The sequence below is a fragment of the Pseudonaja textilis genome, chromosome 13, assembly GCF_049901715.1.
Source record: "Pseudonaja textilis isolate UNSWEBS1 chromosome 13, rPseTex1.2, whole genome shotgun sequence".
Lineage (NCBI taxonomy): Eukaryota > Metazoa > Chordata > Lepidosauria > Squamata > Elapidae > Pseudonaja > Pseudonaja textilis.
Window position 1 is genome coordinate 15000666 of NC_142002.1, and position 19210 is coordinate 15019875.

At 42.6% G+C, this 19210-nt stretch overlaps 2 protein-coding genes across 3 annotated transcripts in view; one reads left to right on the forward strand and one right to left on the reverse strand.

Annotated features, from left to right (window-relative positions):
* Positions 1-10349, forward strand: part of SCG3 (secretogranin III) — a 33571-nt gene extending 23222 nt beyond the window's left edge. For both annotated transcript variants that reach the window (XM_087941891.1, XM_087941892.1), the window contains 4 exons: positions 4401-4475; positions 4726-4851; positions 7039-7119; positions 8948-10349. In XM_087941891.1, coding sequence (XP_087798017.1) covers positions 4401-4475; positions 4726-4851; positions 7039-7119; positions 8948-9066 — 401 coding nt within the window. In that variant the 3' untranslated portion in view covers positions 9067-10349. The remainder of the gene's footprint in view (positions 1-4400; positions 4476-4725; positions 4852-7038; positions 7120-8947) is intronic.
* A 3089-nt stretch (positions 10350-13438) lies between these two features.
* LYSMD2 (LysM domain containing 2) lies at positions 13439-18531 on the reverse strand. Its single transcript, XM_026709823.2, has 3 exons — positions 18113-18531; positions 14896-15227; positions 13439-14260 (listed from the first exon to the last, which is right to left on the reverse strand). The coding sequence occupies exons 1-3, from the start codon at positions 18350-18352 to the stop codon at positions 14212-14214; spliced, it is 621 nt and encodes a 206-aa protein (XP_026565608.2). The 5' UTR covers positions 18353-18531; the 3' UTR covers positions 13439-14211.
* Positions 18532-19210: the final 679 nt, after the last annotated feature.

Below are 19210 nucleotides of genomic sequence, written 5' to 3' on the forward strand. Positions count from 1 at the left end.
GGTCCTATCTCCACATATGACCCTTCCTCTGATCCCTCAGGGCCTCCTCCGTACATACATTCCATCATCTCATCCTTCATGGGCACATTCAACTTAAAATCGGACATACTCCAGATAGTGGGGTTTACTTCCAAGTGAGCCAGAGAAAGCCAGGTGATAGCAGTCATCCAATATCTAAGGGGCTGCTACAAAAAAAAGAAGGTGCCAACCAGGGGTGGGATTCAGCCAGTTCAAACCGGTTTGCATGAACCAGGTGTTAAATTTACATCTGGTTCACTGAACCAGTAGTTTGAACCAAGCAGCTGGCCCCGCCCACCCCACCCCGCCCCACCCAGGAGTTTTCACCTGACCCATTTTGAATGCAGGTAAGTGCAAGGTGTGCAGGGAGGCTCAGGAAGGGCAAAAAAATGGGCCTTCCGGGAGTCCAGAAATGTTTCCTGTTTTGGGCTTCTGGAGGGCCTCCGGAGCCCGGGAGAAGCCATTTTCGCCCTCCCAGAGGCTCAAGGGAAGCCTCCGGACCCTGGGGAGGGCAAAAAAAATGGCCCTCCTGGAACTTCCGATAGGATACGCCTACCATGGCCACGCCCATCCAGCAACCGGGTAGCGAACCGGTTGCTGGGGTTTTTGAATCCCACCCCTGGGGTCCACCTGTTTGCCAAAGCACCTGAAGGCAGGACAAGAAGCAACGGATGGCAACTAATTAAGGAGAGAAGAAACCTAGGAGAAATTTCCTGACTGCGAGAACAAGTAATCCATGGAACAATTTGCCTCCAGAAGTTGTGAACACTGCAACACTGGAGGTTTTTAACAAGAGACTGGACAACCATTTGTCTGAAATGGTATATAACAGTGGTGGCTAAGCTTTTGGGGCTCCTGTGCCAAAAATTGCGTGCGCGTTAGTGTGCACTCGCATGCCAGCACCCAGAATACAATGTGCGTCCCCCCACACCCCCTGTAGATGTGGGCGCAATCCCCCCTGCTATCCCTGTACAGTACCTGTACTGTGCCTCATAGCTGATTTTTTGCTGGTTTGAGGCCTTTTTCGGCCTCCCAGAGGCTTGGAAAAAGCCTCTGCCAGGCTTTTCAGGTCGAATAATAGGCCCGTTTTGTCACTTCTGGTATTACAGGAAGTGATAAAACGGGCCTATTCAACCTGAAAAGCCTGGCAGAATCTTTTTCCAAGCCTCTGGGAGGCCAAAAAAGGCCTCAAACCAGCCGAAAAATCAGCTGTGAGGCACGCACATGCGCAGTGAGGTAAGTTTGCCTGAGGCTCGTGTGCTGGCAGAAATGGCTCTGTGTGCCGCTTGTGGCACGCGTGGCATAGGTTCACCATCACAGGTATATAAGGTCTCCTGCCTGAGCAAGGGGTTGGACTAGAAGACCTCCAAAGTCCCTTCCGACTCTGTTATCCTGTTAAGCTGGTTTCACTATCAACTATTAAGATAGCTTGTGGAAAATATTGCCAGCAGTGGCGGCATGTTAATTAACGGTATTAAAAAAAATAGGCTTGGTGGGTGAAAGGTCCAGTTTCTTATTCAGTTTTTTTTAAGTTACCAAGGCAACCAGCCTAGCAGTGACATCTGATCTTATAAAAGCACCACTAGGACCACTAGTTGCTTAGCTACAACTGTCCTGGGGAGTGACATTTAATGACTCACTGCATTAGAGTAATTGAAAGCCAACACTGTGCATGCAACTTATCCAATCTCCAGCGAGAGGATACATACTAATGTCATTTTGACTGAAAACAGCCAGTTTCTTGCATTCCCCCCTTTCTTCAGTTAGTCTATGCAGGAAAGCAGCCAAAATTTAGCCCAAGAGAGGATATTCAGCCATTTGAGAAGCCATCTAGGGGATTTAAGCTAGAGAGCACACCGTGAACCATGTGCGTCAAGACTCTGGAAAAGATTTTTTTTTTAATATTCCTATAATCAGTATGTGTATATTAAAAAATAAATAAACTGAAGATTCCAGTTCCTGCTTGGTTGGTGGTTGTACTCAGTGATGGTATTCATTTTTTTTTTTTTACTACCGGTTCATTTTTATTTTATTTATTTGATTTGTCAATCGCTTACAAGGTAATAGGTGTAAGTATAAACATGAGTAAGAATACAGGAAATAGGTATGAATAAATGGGGACAATAGGACAGGGATGGTAGGCACGATGGTGCACTTATGCACACCCCTTGCAGACCTCTCAGGAATGGGGTGAGGTCCATAGAGGTTAGTTTAAGGTTAAAGGAGTGGGGTTTACAGGATGTAACAACAGAGTCAGGTAGTGAATTCCAGGCATTGACCACTCTGTGGCTGAAGTCCTACTTTCTGCAATCGAGTTTGAAGCAGTTTACACTGAGTTTGCATCTGTTGTGTGCTCTTGTATTGTTGCGGGTGAAGCTGAAGTAATCATTGACTGGTAGGACATTGTAGCAGATAATTTTGTGTATTACGCTTAAGTGCAAACGTAGGCGACGTAGTTCAAATCCCCATTCCCGCCCCACTCCTGGGGGAAGGTTACTGCAAAATCCCCATTCCGTCCCCACCCTACTAACCTGCTTTTCAGCTCCGTTCTCCTGTGCAGGGCAACCAAAGAAGACCCAGCCGATCAGATGGGACTCAATGGGAGGTGGAGAATAGATGGGGGCGGGGCCAGTCAGAGGTCGGATTTTCCAGTTCTCTGAACTACTCAAAATTTCCGTTATCGGTTCTCCAGAACTGATCAGAACCTGTTTGCCACTTCTTGATGGATGGATGGATAGATAGATAGATAGATAGATAGATAGATAGATAGATAGATAGATAGATACAGTGGTGGACTTCAATTTTTTTTTACTACTGGTTCTGTGGGCATGGCTTGATGGGTGTGGCAGGGGAAGGTTACTGCAAAATCCCATTTCCTCTCCACCCCACTAACCTGCTTTCCAGCTCTGTTCTCCTGTGCAGGGCAACCAAAGAAGACCCAGCCAATCAGCTGAGACTCAATGGGAGGCGGAGAATAGATGGGGGCGGGGCCAGTCAGAGGTGGGATTTGCCGGTTCTCCAAACTACTCAAAATTTCTGCTATTGGTTTTCCAGAACTGGTCAGAACCTGTTTACCGCCTCTGGATGGATGGATAGATAGATAGATAGATAGATAGATAGATAGATAGATAGATAGATAGATAGATAGATGATGGAACTTGTCAGAACTGGCTGAATGCCACCTCTGGTTGTACTTTTTAAACACATCCTAGCCTTGATGGATGTAGAACTCAACAATGCAGTACAGGTAATCCTCGACTTATGACCGCAATTGAGCCCAAAATTTCTGTTATAAAGTAAGACATTTTTAAACTGAGTTTTGCCCCGTTTTAGGACCTTTCTTGTCTCAGTTGCTAAGTGAATCGCTGTAGTTGTTAAGTTAGTAATCCAGTTGTTAAGTGAATCTGGCTTCCCCATGGACTTTGCTTGTCAGAAGGTTACAAAAAGAGATCGCATGATCCCCGGGACACAGCAACGGTCGTAACTATGAACCAATTGCCAAGCCTTTAAATTTTGATCAGGGGATCATGGGGTTGTAACTGTGAAAAACGGTCATAAGCCATTATTTTTCAGTGCCATTGTAACTTTGAACGGTCACTAAATGAACTGTTGTAAGTTAAGGACTACCTGTACCAGAGGTGGGATTCAGCAGGTTCTGACCAGTTCTGGAGAAGCGGTAGGGGAAATTTTGAGTAGTTCAGAGAACCGGCAAATACAACCTCCGACTGGCCCCACCCCCATCTATTCTCCGCCTCCCGAGTTCCAGCTGATTGGCTGGGTCTTCTTTGGTTGCCCTGCACAAGAAAACAGAGCTGGAAAGCAGGTTAGTGGGGTGGGGAGGGAATGGGATTTTGCAGTATCCTTCCCCTGCCACACCTACCAAGCCACGCCCACCAAGCCATGCCATGCCCAAGCCACACCCACCAAGCCATGTCACGCCCACCAAGCCACACCCACCGAACCGGTAGTAAAAAAAATGGAATCCCACTACTGTACCTGTAACCATGGCAATCAGATGAAGAGGTTAACAGCGGCATGGGACAATGAATGTAGAATTCCCTCCTAAAATAATTATCCTTGATGGCCACAGCAGAGCTATTTGGCAATCTATATATAGATTTTTGTTTCTATCTGCACAGTATATTTAACGAGGTTGGAAGGGAGGGTTAGATGTAATTGAGTCAGTTAATTAACTCCTAGTGCTAATCCAGAGTAGAGGAGATTTAACTCTTGTCTGTCCCCATCAATGTTAAGGGGCCCAGTTATTGGAGAGTTAATTGTCCCTTCCGGGTTCCAGAACAGAGACAAAGTCATCTAACCGTGCTTGATTCTACAAAGAACTAGAGGATGAGATTTTATGTGTGTTTTTTTCTGCCTTCCAGAAAATCTAGATGCCATGATCGCCCTGCAGACAAGAAAGAAACTTGAAAAATCCAGTTCCCAGAACAAGCTATCAGGTAAGATTTTTGTGAAGTGTGTTATTGCATCCTTTTTTCCCAGTTACGCTTTTTCCTGTGAACTTAGCCGAATTAGAAGTTGGCAGTTGTTTGAATCGACTTAAATAGCAATCGAAAACAGCAAACCTATTCTAGAAATCTGTACTGTATGACTCTAGTCTTGCCACAACCATTACAGCATCCAAAGTCGTCAATATACTCAACTGTATTGTGGGAATGCAAAAAATTGTTCCGCTTGCGATCCCTCTAGACAAGAGCGCCGAGGAAGCCGACAGCACAAAAACAGGCACAGCCGAAATGGAAAAAGAATACGAAGCCCTGAAAGATTCCACAAAAGCTGAAGAGGAAAATGCAGGAAACAACGAAGAACCCAAAGGTAAAGTAGTCGAACGTGTATGTAAGATAGCAATAACACTTATATGCCACTCCACGGTGCTTTTACAGCCCTCTCTAAGTGGTTTACAGAGTCAGTCTCTTGCCCCCATCTGACCCAAATTTTTTTTTTTTTTTTTTTTTTTTTTTTTTTTTTTTTTTTTTTTTTTTTTTTTTTTTTTTTTTTAAAAATTTTTTTTTTTTTTTTTTTTTTTTTTTTTTTTTTTTATATATTATTTTTTTTTTTTTTTTTTTTTGTTTTTTTTTTTTTTTTTTTTTTTTTTTTTTTTTTTTTTTTTTTGGGGGGTCCTTTTTTTTCTTTTTTTCTATGCAACGGGCGGCGGCCGGCCAGAATTCCGCATTGAAATTCTGCACCATATTCACTGCACCACCAGAGTTCCTTATATGATGGCGTTGCTTCCAAACCCTTTATCTAACATAGTTCATAGTGTGGTAGTTTGCTATATAAGGTCACCCTTATCAGGAAAGGTTTTTGCAGCAAGTGGCAGGGGCCTTTCTCTTTTCTTTGGAGCCCAAAGGATAGTTTTGCAGCCAAAACTCAATGAGAACAATACATCTCCCTTGGTTGAGATATTCATCTAATCCTTTTTCAAAACATAAAATCGTTACCAAATGCAGTAGTCCGTGCGGAGCGCATCGATTGGCCTGTAATGTGAGATGTTGCTTAAAAGATAAATAAGAGCGATCCAAAATGCTGGAGGTCATTTCCAGGATGAATATTTTCCCCTGAGTGGGTCTGGATGAAATCTAGAGGATGTTTGCCCTCCCACCTGGACTACTTCTGCTGCCTTAGCCACAATAAATTACGATGAGCCTGCAGGGTTTGATCTGCCAGCTCTAGGGGAGCCTTTCTCAACATGCCCGGTTTCAAAACATCTTCAGACCTCAATCCTCAGAATTCCTAGCCAGCAGGAGAACAAGATTGGACAAATCATTCCTGGGTTAAGGAAAGTCCTCCTACTCTCAACCCATGCTGCTCATTTTCAGATGGCTTATGAGTAAACACCGTGTCTCCCCCAAAACAAGACCCTGTCTTATATTTTTTTTTGTTGCCACCCAAAAAAGGCACCAGGTCTTATTTTCGGGGGATGCCATCCACTGACGAACCTCACTTGCGCACATCGTCCCTGGCCTCCTTTTCGCTTCAGAAACTTCTCCTTCTGCGGCTGGCAAAGCTTTCCTGAAGGCCTCCTCAGCCGATAACAGCTCTGGATCGATCCGGGGCTTTGTTATCAGCTACAGAGGCCTTCAGGAAAGCCTTCACAGCCTTGCCGGCTGCAGAAGAAATGGGCTGGCAAGGCAGGGGTTGAGGTGTGCGAGGCCTGGCTATAACTGTCCAAAGGTAAGGAGTAGGGCAGCTCCACTCTGCATCCCCACCCTAGCTTAATTTTTTCCCATCCACTCTGGAGTGGGTGAGATCTTAATTAGGGCTTATTTTGGGGGGGGTAGGGCTTATATTGGGCACACATGTAAAAATCAAGCTAGGACTTACTTTCAGGGTAGGTTGTATTTTCAGGGAAACAGGGTAAGAACCTTTATTCCCAAAGTGTTTTTTCCAAAAGCAACTGGACTTTCGTTTTTTCTTGAAGATATTTTCAGAAGCTTCTTCAGTTCTGACTGGAAATTCTCAGGCTCAGCTGTGGTTGGTAAATGAGGAGGAGGTGTAAATTAAATGTTAAATGACAATATTTTTATTCAGACTTCGTGTACCCTTTGGAAAGTAGATGACAATATTCAGATAACAGATAATCAGAGTTGGAAGGGACCTTGTAGGTCATCTAGTCCGACCTCCCCCTGCCCAAGCAGGAGACCCTACACCATTTCTGACAGGTGGCAGTCCAATCTCTTCTTGAAGGGCTCAAGGGCACAATTTCCGAGGGCAACTTCTGTTCCGTCGGTTGATTGTTCTCACTGTCAGAAAGCGTCTCGTTTTCAGGTTAATTTCCAGGTTAAATCAGGTTATTCCACCCGAAGTATAATTGCAGCCTTTTAATCTAAGAGCTTCTTGGATGAGAAGTTTTGGGATAGCCATGACCCAGATGACTGAAAATCTCTATAGTATAAGAGCCTTTAGTTGTTTTATTCTCTCTACAATAGACCAGACTTCTCCCCTGAAGAGTGTTTTAACTCCTGGTATTTAATGCATCTTTTTTTCTTGTTACCTTTGAAGGAAAAGCAGAGGCCTATTTGGAAGCCATCCGAAAGAATATAGAGTGGCTGAAAAAACATAACACGCAGGGAAAGAAAGATGGTAAGATTTGAAAAGAGGGCTGCGGTATGGACAGGGCCAATCCTGAAAACATATTTTGGAATTCTGCCAAATAAAAAGCTTGATCACGTAGTCTTGAGAAGGTGGAATATGTGGAAAGACATGATGGATATATACGGATGCAGAGGATATAGATGGGACATAGATGAGAAGTGATATTGGTTCTCTTAAATTTTCTACAGAATTTATCAGCAATTGGTAATGGGCTTTGCTTATTAATGAGCACAGGACCATTAAATCTACCGACCCAATTCATAACAGGTAGAATGGCAAAAATGTCTCATTTGGAAGAATGGATTACCTTAACCACTGCGTGGTTGTCTGAGCAGCTATGTGATTCCCTGAACTATTGCAGTGACTCACTTTAAGACTGACATAGAAACAGTCCCCCCTTAACAGCTACATCTTATGACGGAAATTCTGGTTGCGATGGTTAAGTGGGGAGTACGTGTAAATTAAATGTTAAATAGCAGGCTTAGAGCTTGCTTCTCCTTGGGGACGTAGTTCAGAATATTCCATTCAAAATATAATTGCAGCTTTCAAGTCCAAGAGTATTGGATGTTCTTTCTAGAGGGAAATAGATAGATAGATAGATAGATAGATAGATAGATAGATAGATAGATAGATAGATAGATAGATAGATAGACAGACAGACAGACAGACAGACAGACAGACAGACAGATATGGATGTAGAGTGATGTAAAGAGGTAGAGTGAGAAAGAGACAGTCAGAAAGACAGACATGGCTGTATAGATGGATGGATGTACATAGATAGATAGATAGATAGATAGATAGATAGATAGATAGATAGACAGACAGACAGACAGACAGACAGACAGACAGACAGACAGACAGACAGACAGACAGACATGGATGTAGAGTGATGTAGAGAGATAGTGAGAAAGAGACAGTCAGAAAGACAGACATAGATGGATGGATGGAGATAGCTAGACAGACAGACAGACAGATATGTAGAGTGATGTAGAGAAAGAGACAGACAGAAAGACAGACATGGCTGTATAGATGGATGGATGTACATAGATAGATAGATAGATAGATAGATAGATAGACAGACAGACAGACAGACAGACAGACAGACAGACAGATATGGATGTAGAGTGGTGTAGAGAGATAATGAGAAAGAGACAGTCAGAAAGACAGACATAGATGGATGGATGGAGAGCTAGACAGACAGACAGACAGATATGTAGAGTGATGTAGAGAAAGAGACAGACAGAAAGACAGACATGGCTGTATAGATGGATGGATGTACATAGATAGATAGATAGATAGATAGATAGATAGATAGATAGACAGACAGACAGACAGACAGACAGATATGGATGTAGAGTGGTGTAGAGAGATAATGAGAAAGAGACAGTCAGAAAGACAGACATAGATGGATGGATGGAGATAGCTAGACAGACAGACAGACAGATATGTAGAGTGATGTAGAGAAAGAGACAGACAGAAAGACAGACATGGTTGTATAGATGGATGGATGGATGGAGATAGGTAGGTAGGTAGATGGATGGATGGATAGATAGATAGATAGATATGGATGGATGGATAGATAGATTGATTGATTGATAGATATGATAGATAGATAGATAGATAGATAGATAGATAGATAGATAGATAGATAGATAGATGATAGATAGATAAAATGTATTTCAGGAGAACCTGCCTATATAAATCCTTTCCCCTAAACTCTGTTGAAGATGTTACCTAGCCTGGTAACGAAATGTTTGGAAACTCAACCCACAAGCTCGGAGAACGAACGTTCATGCCCGAATCCTTTCCATTTCAGATTACGATCTTTCGAAACTGCGGGATTTCATAGACCAACAAGCTGATGTTTACGTGGACAAGGGCATCCTGGATAAAGAAGAGGCAGATGTGATCAAGCGTATCTACGGCAGCCTGTAGAGAGGGGGGAAAAAAAAAAAAACTCCCGAAGACTGTATGGAATTCTAGTCTAGCTTCACCCACATCTAGTTCTAAGACCTACAAATTTCTTTCTCCCCACCACATCCCAGGAAAAAGAGGTGATTAGAAAGTATTCTGTCTCCATTGTACTAAATTTTATCTGGGTTTTAAACCCGCCCCCCTACAATTGCCTATTTGTTTCTTCTCAACTTTGATCGCCCCGCCCCCCTTAAGGTAAATGAGCCGCCCACTTTATAGATAACAGGGTATAACAGCTGCTTACACCATGTCCCCCTTAACATAACCAGTGGCTCTTTTCAGATTATATACTTTGGATAAAAAGCCAGTTTGTTTCATCATGAAATGGCTTTTAAGAGATACTGTTCGGGGGGTGGGGACACACGATAAAGGGCATTACTAGGGGCAACCCAAGTGAATTAACTCAGTTTAGCTCCGCTCAGTTCTTGCAAAGGACCTCACCTTTGCATTCTCTTGTTTCGTGTCCCAGAAAGTATTGTTGGAATGCTGTAATATATCCATTTTCTTGCTGTTTGCGCATTCTGCTTTGTTCTTCCTCCACCCATGTGCCATCAAGTCGTGGCTGTGTGTTTAACCCAGCACCAGCCTTCAAAACAAAATCTTTACAGGGAGAAAGAACCGTATTGTCACCGTATTGCTACGGTCAGGTACAGTAGCAACGGTTACCCTTCACATCCTCCTCCATCGTTCTTAGTTAAGTGTAATTTCTCTGCATGTATAAAGAACAGTTCTTGATGTGAGTAGCTTAATGATGATGTCAATAACCATTTCTAAGGGTAAAAAAGGAGGTGAAGCAAGATACTTGAACTTAGAGCTGTGCTTAGAACCAGACATTTATATATATATAGGACAAGTGATACGCTAGGACTGCGGGAATGCAGTATCTTTTAGCAACACGAGGTTTCATAAACGCCTCATTTTTGTAAACTTTCAATTTGACCTGAATTAACGCGGAAGATCCAAGCTCCCTTTCTATTCAGGAGATATACTTTTACACATTTTATTTTATTTTATTTAAACTAAGGCACAACTGGGTTAAAGCAACATGCTAAGCCATAAGTCACAATCCACAATGCTGGTTTAGCTTGATCAGCCATGGTTTGTGGATCAAGCCATAATCGGATGGGCTCCATACAGTGCAGTGAGGCATAAGTCGCAGTTCAAAAATTAGAATGGCTACATTCACAGAATATTGCATCCCCTCCCTGGGAAATTGTTGCTTGCACATTGAATAATTCTTGAGAGAAGTAAATCCTGCATTTCAGTTCTCGTTCTGAATGTGACCTGAGGAGGCTTATGTTTGTCTTATAATAATCAATTTATTTTTGTTTTGAGATTCCAAATTTATAACATTGACATGCAGTGAGCGTTCCGGTCAGAAGATGGGCTGATTCTGCTTAATTTCTCCATTAACAGTCCAAATAGCACCCCTTAATTTCAATAATTGGAAATAGATTTTCTGTTGCTAAGCAGTGCGGTTGTAAAGAATGTCAGGTGGTTGCACTTAGTGACAGCATTATGGTAGTCCTCAGTTACCGTCATTAAGTGAAGACCACGGTCATCTAGCAAGGTCTTCTCGTGACTACAATGTGCGGGCTTCCCCATCGATTTTGTTTGTGAAAGACAAGATGTCGCAAATTGTGATAATGTGGCACAGAATGTTGCCACAATCACATGACCATTGGCGCCCGCGTTGGGCAAAACTTTTGAGGACTGGTTGTAAGTTCAACATTGTTACAAGTTGAAACGGTCACCGAATAAGTGGTCATTCAATGAGGACCACCTATATGTTTACTTGTTTTATTTTTCTCCATAAATTGCCCTGATAAATTGCCCTGATAAAATGGTTTAGAAGCAATTTGGGCTAAAACTAGCAAATGAGAAATAAATTTTGATAAATCTTCATGGTCCTGCTGGAAGCTGACACTGACGAAGCTATATATCGTGGGAGAGAACCCCCCAAATATGGGGTGGGGGGTTTATAATCTATGGAGGCTGACTTTCATTGGCTAAGCCTAGCTGAACAGGTCCACCCCTTCAGTTGCAGGATCATGGCAAGGAGGCCAGACCAGTGCTGAAATTCAGTTACAATTGCCAGCCTCCTTCACAAATGGATGTTTTAGACAGAAGTATTGGGTTCATTTTTGGTGCAGCTGCTAACTCAGAAAACATCCTTTTAGCACCATCTGGATAATAAAAGCTCTAAAAGAGAAACTTAATGTATTCCGCAGACATACTAGTCTCATATTCCTTCGTACATTTTAAACAGTCATTAAAAGAATTTGCATTTATATGAGATGGGAAGGAATACAACAGAGAAATTAAGAATGCAGCCCAACGCATCTTCCCTCAACAGGGAATATTAACTTCTTCTGACTGGACATGCACTAGCTTAAACTTTGAAACAGGATAAAAACATTGGTGTCAATGATTTATAAATCTCTTGTTCAGTGACAGCCTACCTACCTAATCTAAGGTTACAAATGGTAACCCCAGAATTGTCATAAACGCATGCCAGTTGTCAGGTTCCCTGACTTTGATCACATGACCATGGGAATGGCTGCAACGGTTGTTAAAGTGTGAAAAATGGTCACAAGTCAACTTTTTTCAATGCTGTTATAACTGAATAATTGTTAAGTCAAGGATTACCCGTAATTAAATAAGACCTGTGGACAATTGAGATGATTCAGTCCTAAGGCTAGTGAAATTTTAAGGGTTTTTTAAACTGTGTATAATTCATATCCAATGTGTCATGTTTTTCATAAGAGTATATTATTTATGTCAGTTTTCCCGGCGTTCTCCTGTGAATTGAGGACTGACTATTAGCATACTATGGGACATCAGATACAGCATTTGGTAATATTATATGATAAAAGCAACCAGAAAACAACAACCTTGTACATAACCCTCATGGCCATGGCATGTACAGAATGGAGCAATCATTTTTTTAAAAGCAGTGCAAGCAATGTAGTAATATAGTATTCAAAGGCATAATGCAGACTTGATATTTTTTTGCCATTTTAGCATATAAAAACAATTGCTAGACACCTTTGTTATTATCTCGATCCCAGCAATGGGAAATAGAAGTATCCTGCACTTTCCTAGTTCTTATCTCACCAATCCTTTTTAAATAATCTTAACATCTTTTAAATGCTCTGATGTGTCTTTACACCTTTTTACCTTTAAAAAAAAACATTGTTGGGGAAAATGTAACAAACTATCACATATATTGCATTCAAAATACACTTTTCTAATAGAATCCTGTTTCTGATACTGTACTTTATTAAATGCTTTGCTACAAGACAAAGTAATGCAGCTTCTTGGTTTTGTCTTCATGTGGTACCACTTTAAATTACTACTTTAAAAATAATAAACTGGGGATATTACTACTGAGGTTTACAGAAACGCACATAGCAAGAAATGTTGCAATGCAAAATGTACTGAAAACATTTTCAAGGTGAGTTATGATTAAGTACTGCTAAGAACAGAAATACAATACCTAGAAATAGAAAAATGTTTTAAAGTCTTTTTTTTTTTTGTAAAATATTTGAAAATGGCATTCCCTCCCCCCCAATTGACAGATGTCACTTATAAATTCACTGTATTCCCAATATAATTCCACATATAGATGTCTTTAAACCAGAGACCGGATAAATTATCATTCTCACATTGAGATTCAAGTTTCCTTCAAACATCAAAATGGTTAAACGATACTTTAAGTGTATCAAAGACTCTTCTTTCAAAATAGCTAAAGATAGAAAGCTACAGGAAAGTTTCAATCCATTTGAAAACACACTTCACAGTGTTTGAATAAAAGGAGAAATAATTAAACAGGAAATGTGTCATAGGCCAAGATTCATTTGATGTTTAAAGTAAAGCCAGAGAATATAGTATGTGCTAGTGTATTTTTAGATTGTCAGTCTACAAAACTACATTGTTTTATATAACTACATTGTTTTATAATCAACTATTCATCAGTTTAACAATGGACATAAAGATGTCTGAAGATAATTTCTTTTAGTACCTATTTTATTTCTATTAGGGGTTTCTTCAAATCTAAAGGCTCCAGTTGTTTTATTTGCACACAAGAGTTTTCTTTAAACAAGTTATGTAACACTGGTTTTAGACTGAGCAGCTCCACTCAAGCATGTAATAAATACATTGTTCTGATTACCAAAACAGGATGAAGTTATACATCCTGTGGTCTTGTCTTCCTCAGATGGAATATTAATATTCTCCTTCTGAGAATTACAAGACACATACTGACAAATTGTATTCAAACTATTCTAATTTCAAATAAAGATCATATAGTTGGAAAAAGGAGCAAAGAGAGTATAACTTAAGAAATTTTAATATAGCATATGAAACAAATCATATCTGAAACGTACAGAAGTTGCAAAGCAATGCCAAACAACAAAGGCAATAACTGTTTAAAGTGCATTTTATATTCAATACATGAAACTATGTATGTGTGCTAACAAGAAAATATATTCCACCTTTTCACAAAGAAAAAAAATACAATTTAATCTGTTTGGTCCCTTGTTTTCCAAACAAAATAATTTGCCACACATATTTTAAAAGCCCAACTCTTTTTCCTTAAAGTTGGCTAAAACTGATTCACTTTAAGAGCATTATCTTTATATATGTTAACACAGAGAGACATATACAGATGTGCATAAACATACAACTTAATCATGGTGCATCCATCAGCATCAAGTTCACAAAATTTGCATTACAAACATATCTGAGTCAAGACTTCACAGGGCTTTTTTTAAAATAAATGATTGTTCCTTTAATATTATCTTTTATATGTATGTATGTATGTATACAAAAAGAAAAAAATGTATTGAAGTTCTCTTAGGAATATATTGTTGCTAGTGTGCCATTTTTAGCAGAAATATAAAGGCAATATTTTGGAGAAGCATTTCCTTTATTAATGAATAGTAAAAGAATATTGACCTATAGAAGGCAAACATTCAAATACTTTTAGTGCAACAGTGAGTGGAATTTTTAAATATGATTTGTAACAAGTACAATATATCAATCCAAAAGATCTTCTGAATCATCAAATATTTAGTTCTTTAAAAACTGCTTTCATCCCATTTTCTACTGCTGATAGGAAGAAATTGCATAGGAATTTTCCTCACCATATTCCCTGTTGAGGAAAAAAGAAATTTATGAAAATATGCAGTTGCTTAAAATTTACTCCACAGTTTATCCAATTTTAACAGGATTATTTCAAATTAAGCCATTTGAAGGCTGCTGCAGAAATGTTATTCTTCTGAGCAGCAAATGTATCATGCAAGAACACAAGTGAGAAAACAGGTGATGTATTGTCATTGGTTGTCCTTGACATTAAGTTGCACCGTCTCCCTTCTCTCCACTCTGCCCTCATCTCTTCTGGATTAAGCCTTCAGTAATTTAACTAGAAATATTATTGGTTCAGCTCTAGGTCACTGCAGTCTCCTGTGTATCTAATTAATTCCCTTCTATTTCTACCAGATTGATTTGGGATGTGTCATATGTGTGTGTGTGTCTCTCTCTCTCACACACACACATCTAAAATTTCCCTAATCAATTCAATATGGAAAGACAAGGTAATACTAGACACAGTCCAAACTTTTGGACTCATTTGCAATTATGCTATTGGAAATTAAGTAGCTGTCTTAAAAACAGTTTTATATACTGTTTTCTATTACTACTATTATTTATTATATTACCATCTATTAAAGTTTCTCAGTAGTTTAAAATAAAAACATCTTTTAGATAAAGAGGTGAATAAGATTTTACCTGTTATCTTCAGATTTTAATTTCTTAGCTGCTTGTTTGGACAATTTAATCTGCACATCCATTCTATGCAGAAAATCTTTGGCAGAGAGTTCTTTGGGTGGGGGAAGCCGATTGTCAGGTTCTTGAGGACTGGGGGAAGAACTGTCTTCCTGAACTGTCACAGGGCTTTCTTCGCAAGAAGTGGGATTGCCAGTATCATCCTCTGGAGACTCCAGTGAGTTACACCCATTAAACAGCAAAGCCTTTTCCAATATAACTGGGATATTTAATGTTTTTCTAAGAAATATGCAGTCATTTGTGAAAAGTTTGTTTGCTCTTTTTATTTGCTCCATCTGAAACAGAAATAGTTATATTTACAACCCAAGTGAAGCAAGTATTAAAATAGCCTGCAGCTACCTATTACTACGTAAGTTTATTTCTCAAGAGGTATTTTTAATGCAATTAATTTTTGGCTATCCTTCCAAATAGGGACTGGCATTGTTACAATTGCAATACCAGATCTTTCATTCAATCATGAAGTTGGGGGGTGGGAACCCTTTGGAAACTAATTTACACCTCTAATTGAACAAATTAAAAATGGATATTAAATTTCTTCTTTTGAACTTTTACAGCAAGGATGTATTCTTCTGTTGTTGATCTCATTTTCATACATTAACTATAAATATAGTAACAAATGTTTCCTCAGGCATTTGTTTTGACAAAGAACTGGCAATCTGATGCTCTAGTTGCTATTCTTTGCAGTTTAATAAATAATGTACCTAAAGCTATTGTGTAACTAGAACTTTTATACTTTCTACCCATAACCTCATGTTAAAGACTATTTTTCTATGTTCATTCAGCAGTTTAATGATTGAACAGCATAAGGTTTAGACTTCAGAAGAATCTTATAAGCTCTCACACTTTCCCCCCAGAAATGTTTTAATTTAGGTTTGGCATTACAGACCTATTATAATACAGGCCAACTCTCACAGGCCAACATTTGATACCAACTATAATAAATGTATTCACCTACCAGGATTACAAACTGTTTTAGTTTTAGATATGATCTACAGTCTCTACTGAACCCTGACTCAATTTTGAGGGATTGTGTATTCAACGTAGCTAATGGAATTTGTGTCTCAGAAGGAGCAGGTATACCTAGGTTGACTTTGAATTCATCTGCTCCAGCAATAGAAACACACTTCAATCTTTTCTTATTAATGGCGATTTATTACAAATCTTGATTGTGCCAACAACTGTTGCTATTCAACAAATCCAGCCATCGTTTCAAGTTAGGCAATCTACTGAATGATTTATATTCAAAACACCACAGCTCAAAGAGGACAGGAAAGAATAGCAACTCTGTAATGCACACCATCAAAGACTGACGTTCACTTCCACCCTTCACACTTTCCTACCAGAGGGCTCAAGTGATCAAGCCACCCTTAAAGGAAAATTCCAGATTCAAGCCTCTGTTTGAAACTCCACCACATCCAGAATGTATGATGATGCACCCTTTGCAGTCACTCTACAGTTGCAGTCCACATCTGATGCCCTCCAAATCTCCTTTCCTATGAAAAGGCTGTTTGCCTGAAACCCCCTACCCATTCCCCCCACATACAGGCTAAGATGCCTCCCCTTAAGATTGCCATATTGGCCTAAAGAGACGCGGGTGACAATGGGGAGAAAAGCCAAAAGTATGTCAACTGCCTTGGCTCAAAGAGAGAGATGCCAGGTTGGTTGTGTGACGATTCCAGTTGGAAAGCACTCTGCACAAGGACAGGAGCACTCTTTTCCTCCTCCAGCAAACTCCTCCACATTTTTTGAGAAGTGGGAAAAGAAAGAAACGTTCAGTTTGTCACCCGGAAACTTTCCAATGTGAGGCTGACCGAATCTAGCCAGAATTACATGGACAGGAGCTGGGGGAATTGGAGGAAAGTTCTTGTTCCCTTGTTTCTGCTGCTGGGTCCCAATCCCAAAGGGAGGCTGAATAATGGTGCCACCAAACAGGTGCGCTACCCGTTCTTGTGGAAGGGGACCCTCCGCCCACGTTCACGGAGGGGGTCCTTTTCCCATATTCATGAAGTGTGTGTGTGGGGGGGTCCTTCCCTGTCTTTGTGTTGTGGGTCACTCTCTGCACATGCTGAGGGAGGGAGCCCTTGGGTTGGGGAGACCTCTCTGCCCCCTCTCTCATGCGGGGGGGTGTCTCCTTTTGCCCATACTGGTGGAGGGCTGCCCTTCCTGGTATTGGGGGGAGGGAGGATCTTCGCCTGTACTGGTAGAGGGAGTGCCTTGTCCCCCTTGCTCGTGGAAGGAAGACCCTCTGCCCTCTCTCATGGAGAGGGGCTGCCCTTTGCCCATGCTCAGAGGGCAGGTGCCCTCTGCCTGTGCTGGTGGAGGGAGGGGGTCTTGCTTATGGAAGGGGACCCTCTGCCCTCTCTTAAGTGCCCTTCCTCGTGTTGGGGGTCAGCTCTGCCCATACTGGTGGAGGGCGGGGAGGGGGGGCTTGATCCCTTGCTTGTACAGGGAGGGGGCCGTGTACCCTAATGGAAGGGAGCCCTTCTACCCTCTCTCATGGAGGGGCAATGCCCTTTGCCCATGCTCAGAGGGCAGGTGCCCTCTGCCTATGCTGGTGGAGGGAGGGGGTCTTGCTTATGGAAGGGGGACCCTCTGCCCTCTCTTAAGTGCCCTTCCTCGTGTTGGGGGTCTTCGCCTGTACTGGTAGAGGGAGTGCCTTGTCCCCCTTGCTCGTGGAAGGAAGACCCTCTGCCCTCTCTCATGGAGAGGGGCTGCCCTTGCCCATGCTCAGAGGGCAGGTGCCCTCTGCCTGTGCTGGTGGAGGGAGGGGGTCTTGCTTATGGAAGGGGGACCCTCTGCCCTCTCTTGCGTGCCCTTCCTCGTGTTGGGGGGTCAGCTCTGCCCATACTGGTGGAGGGCGGGGAGGGGGGGGCTTGATCCCTTGCTTGTACAGGGAGGGGGGCCGTGTACCCTAATGGAAGGGAGCCCTTCTACCCTCTCTCATGGAGGGGCAATGCCCTTTGCCCATACAAGTGGAGGGGGGGGGCTCCCTATACCCATGCTGATGGAGAGGGGGGGGTCCCTGCTCGTGGGGGGGGGGCGGCTGTCCTCTAAACGGACACGCGTCTCCTTCCGAACAGCGCGACTCTCCGGGGCCACGTCCTCGGAGCCCGGGCCGTGGCCTCCAGGGGCTCCTCCGTCAGCCTCCCCCGCCGCTTACCGTCACTCCGTACTTGAGGGCCAGGCCCGGCAAGGTGTCTCCGGGGCTGAGGCGATGCTCCACGTACCGCTCCGCCAAGGGGGCGACCACCGTGGCCGTGCTGCCGTACGACCGCGTTTTGGTGCGCGCCAAGCTCAGCGACAGCTCGGCCTCCCCGTCGTCGTCAGCGGCGGCGGCGCCGGGACCGGGCAGCGGTTCCTCCCGCAGCGACAACCCGGGCAAGGGCAAGGAGTCCGCCATGGCGAGGGAAGCGCGCTCAGCGGCAGGTCGGAGCCATAGCGGCGGGCGAAGGACGCCCGTTCCGGTCCCTCAGGAGGAGGCCGAGGCCGCGAAGCGAAAAGCGAGCGCCCTGAGGCGCGAAAGGCGGGAAGCGAGCGGCGGCCTCTTGCGCCTGCGCGCTAGAGACCCCGGCGCCACGCGAGGGGAGGGGCTGGGGAAAGAGTCGCCCCTCCGGCCAGGCCGCCCTTTCTGCGCCTGCGCCGTGGCTCGCGCATGTCGCCAGCGAGCGCCCCGCTGGGGGGGGGGGAGTTTTGTCCCCGGGTGACCTGCGTCCCATCCCCCCCACCCCACCCTACCCCCGTGACCCGCAACCGCGTTCACACGACTCTTCGGTCCTGGTCAGTGCAGGAGAGACCCGGGTGCCACCTTCCCCCCCAAAAAATCGGTTCCCGTTAACTGCGGTGTATGGATTTGAGGGTACAGCTTAGCCAACTGCCTTGTTTAGAATTAGAATTAGAACTTTATTGTCATTGTACAAGTACAACGAAACTGGGGATGCACCCCAGCAACTGTTCGCAATACAATAAAACCAGAGCACTTAAAAATGAAGATAAGAAAAATAGAGTGCCCACGTCTCCATTTGCAATTTGAGAGTACAGTATCTACGAATATACACAAAATATACATCCAACACTGTAACGCTTTGCCAAGTATAATGCACAAGAGGTGGGTTGTACTGTAATACGTTATTATACATCTGAATGGGGTATTGAGATTTCACATCTTTCCACATCTTAATAAGGTAGTGACTTTGTGTTTATTTGCGGTTCGGATGGCCCAGGGAAAGAAGCTATTTGTTAGGTTAGTGGTGTGGGATTT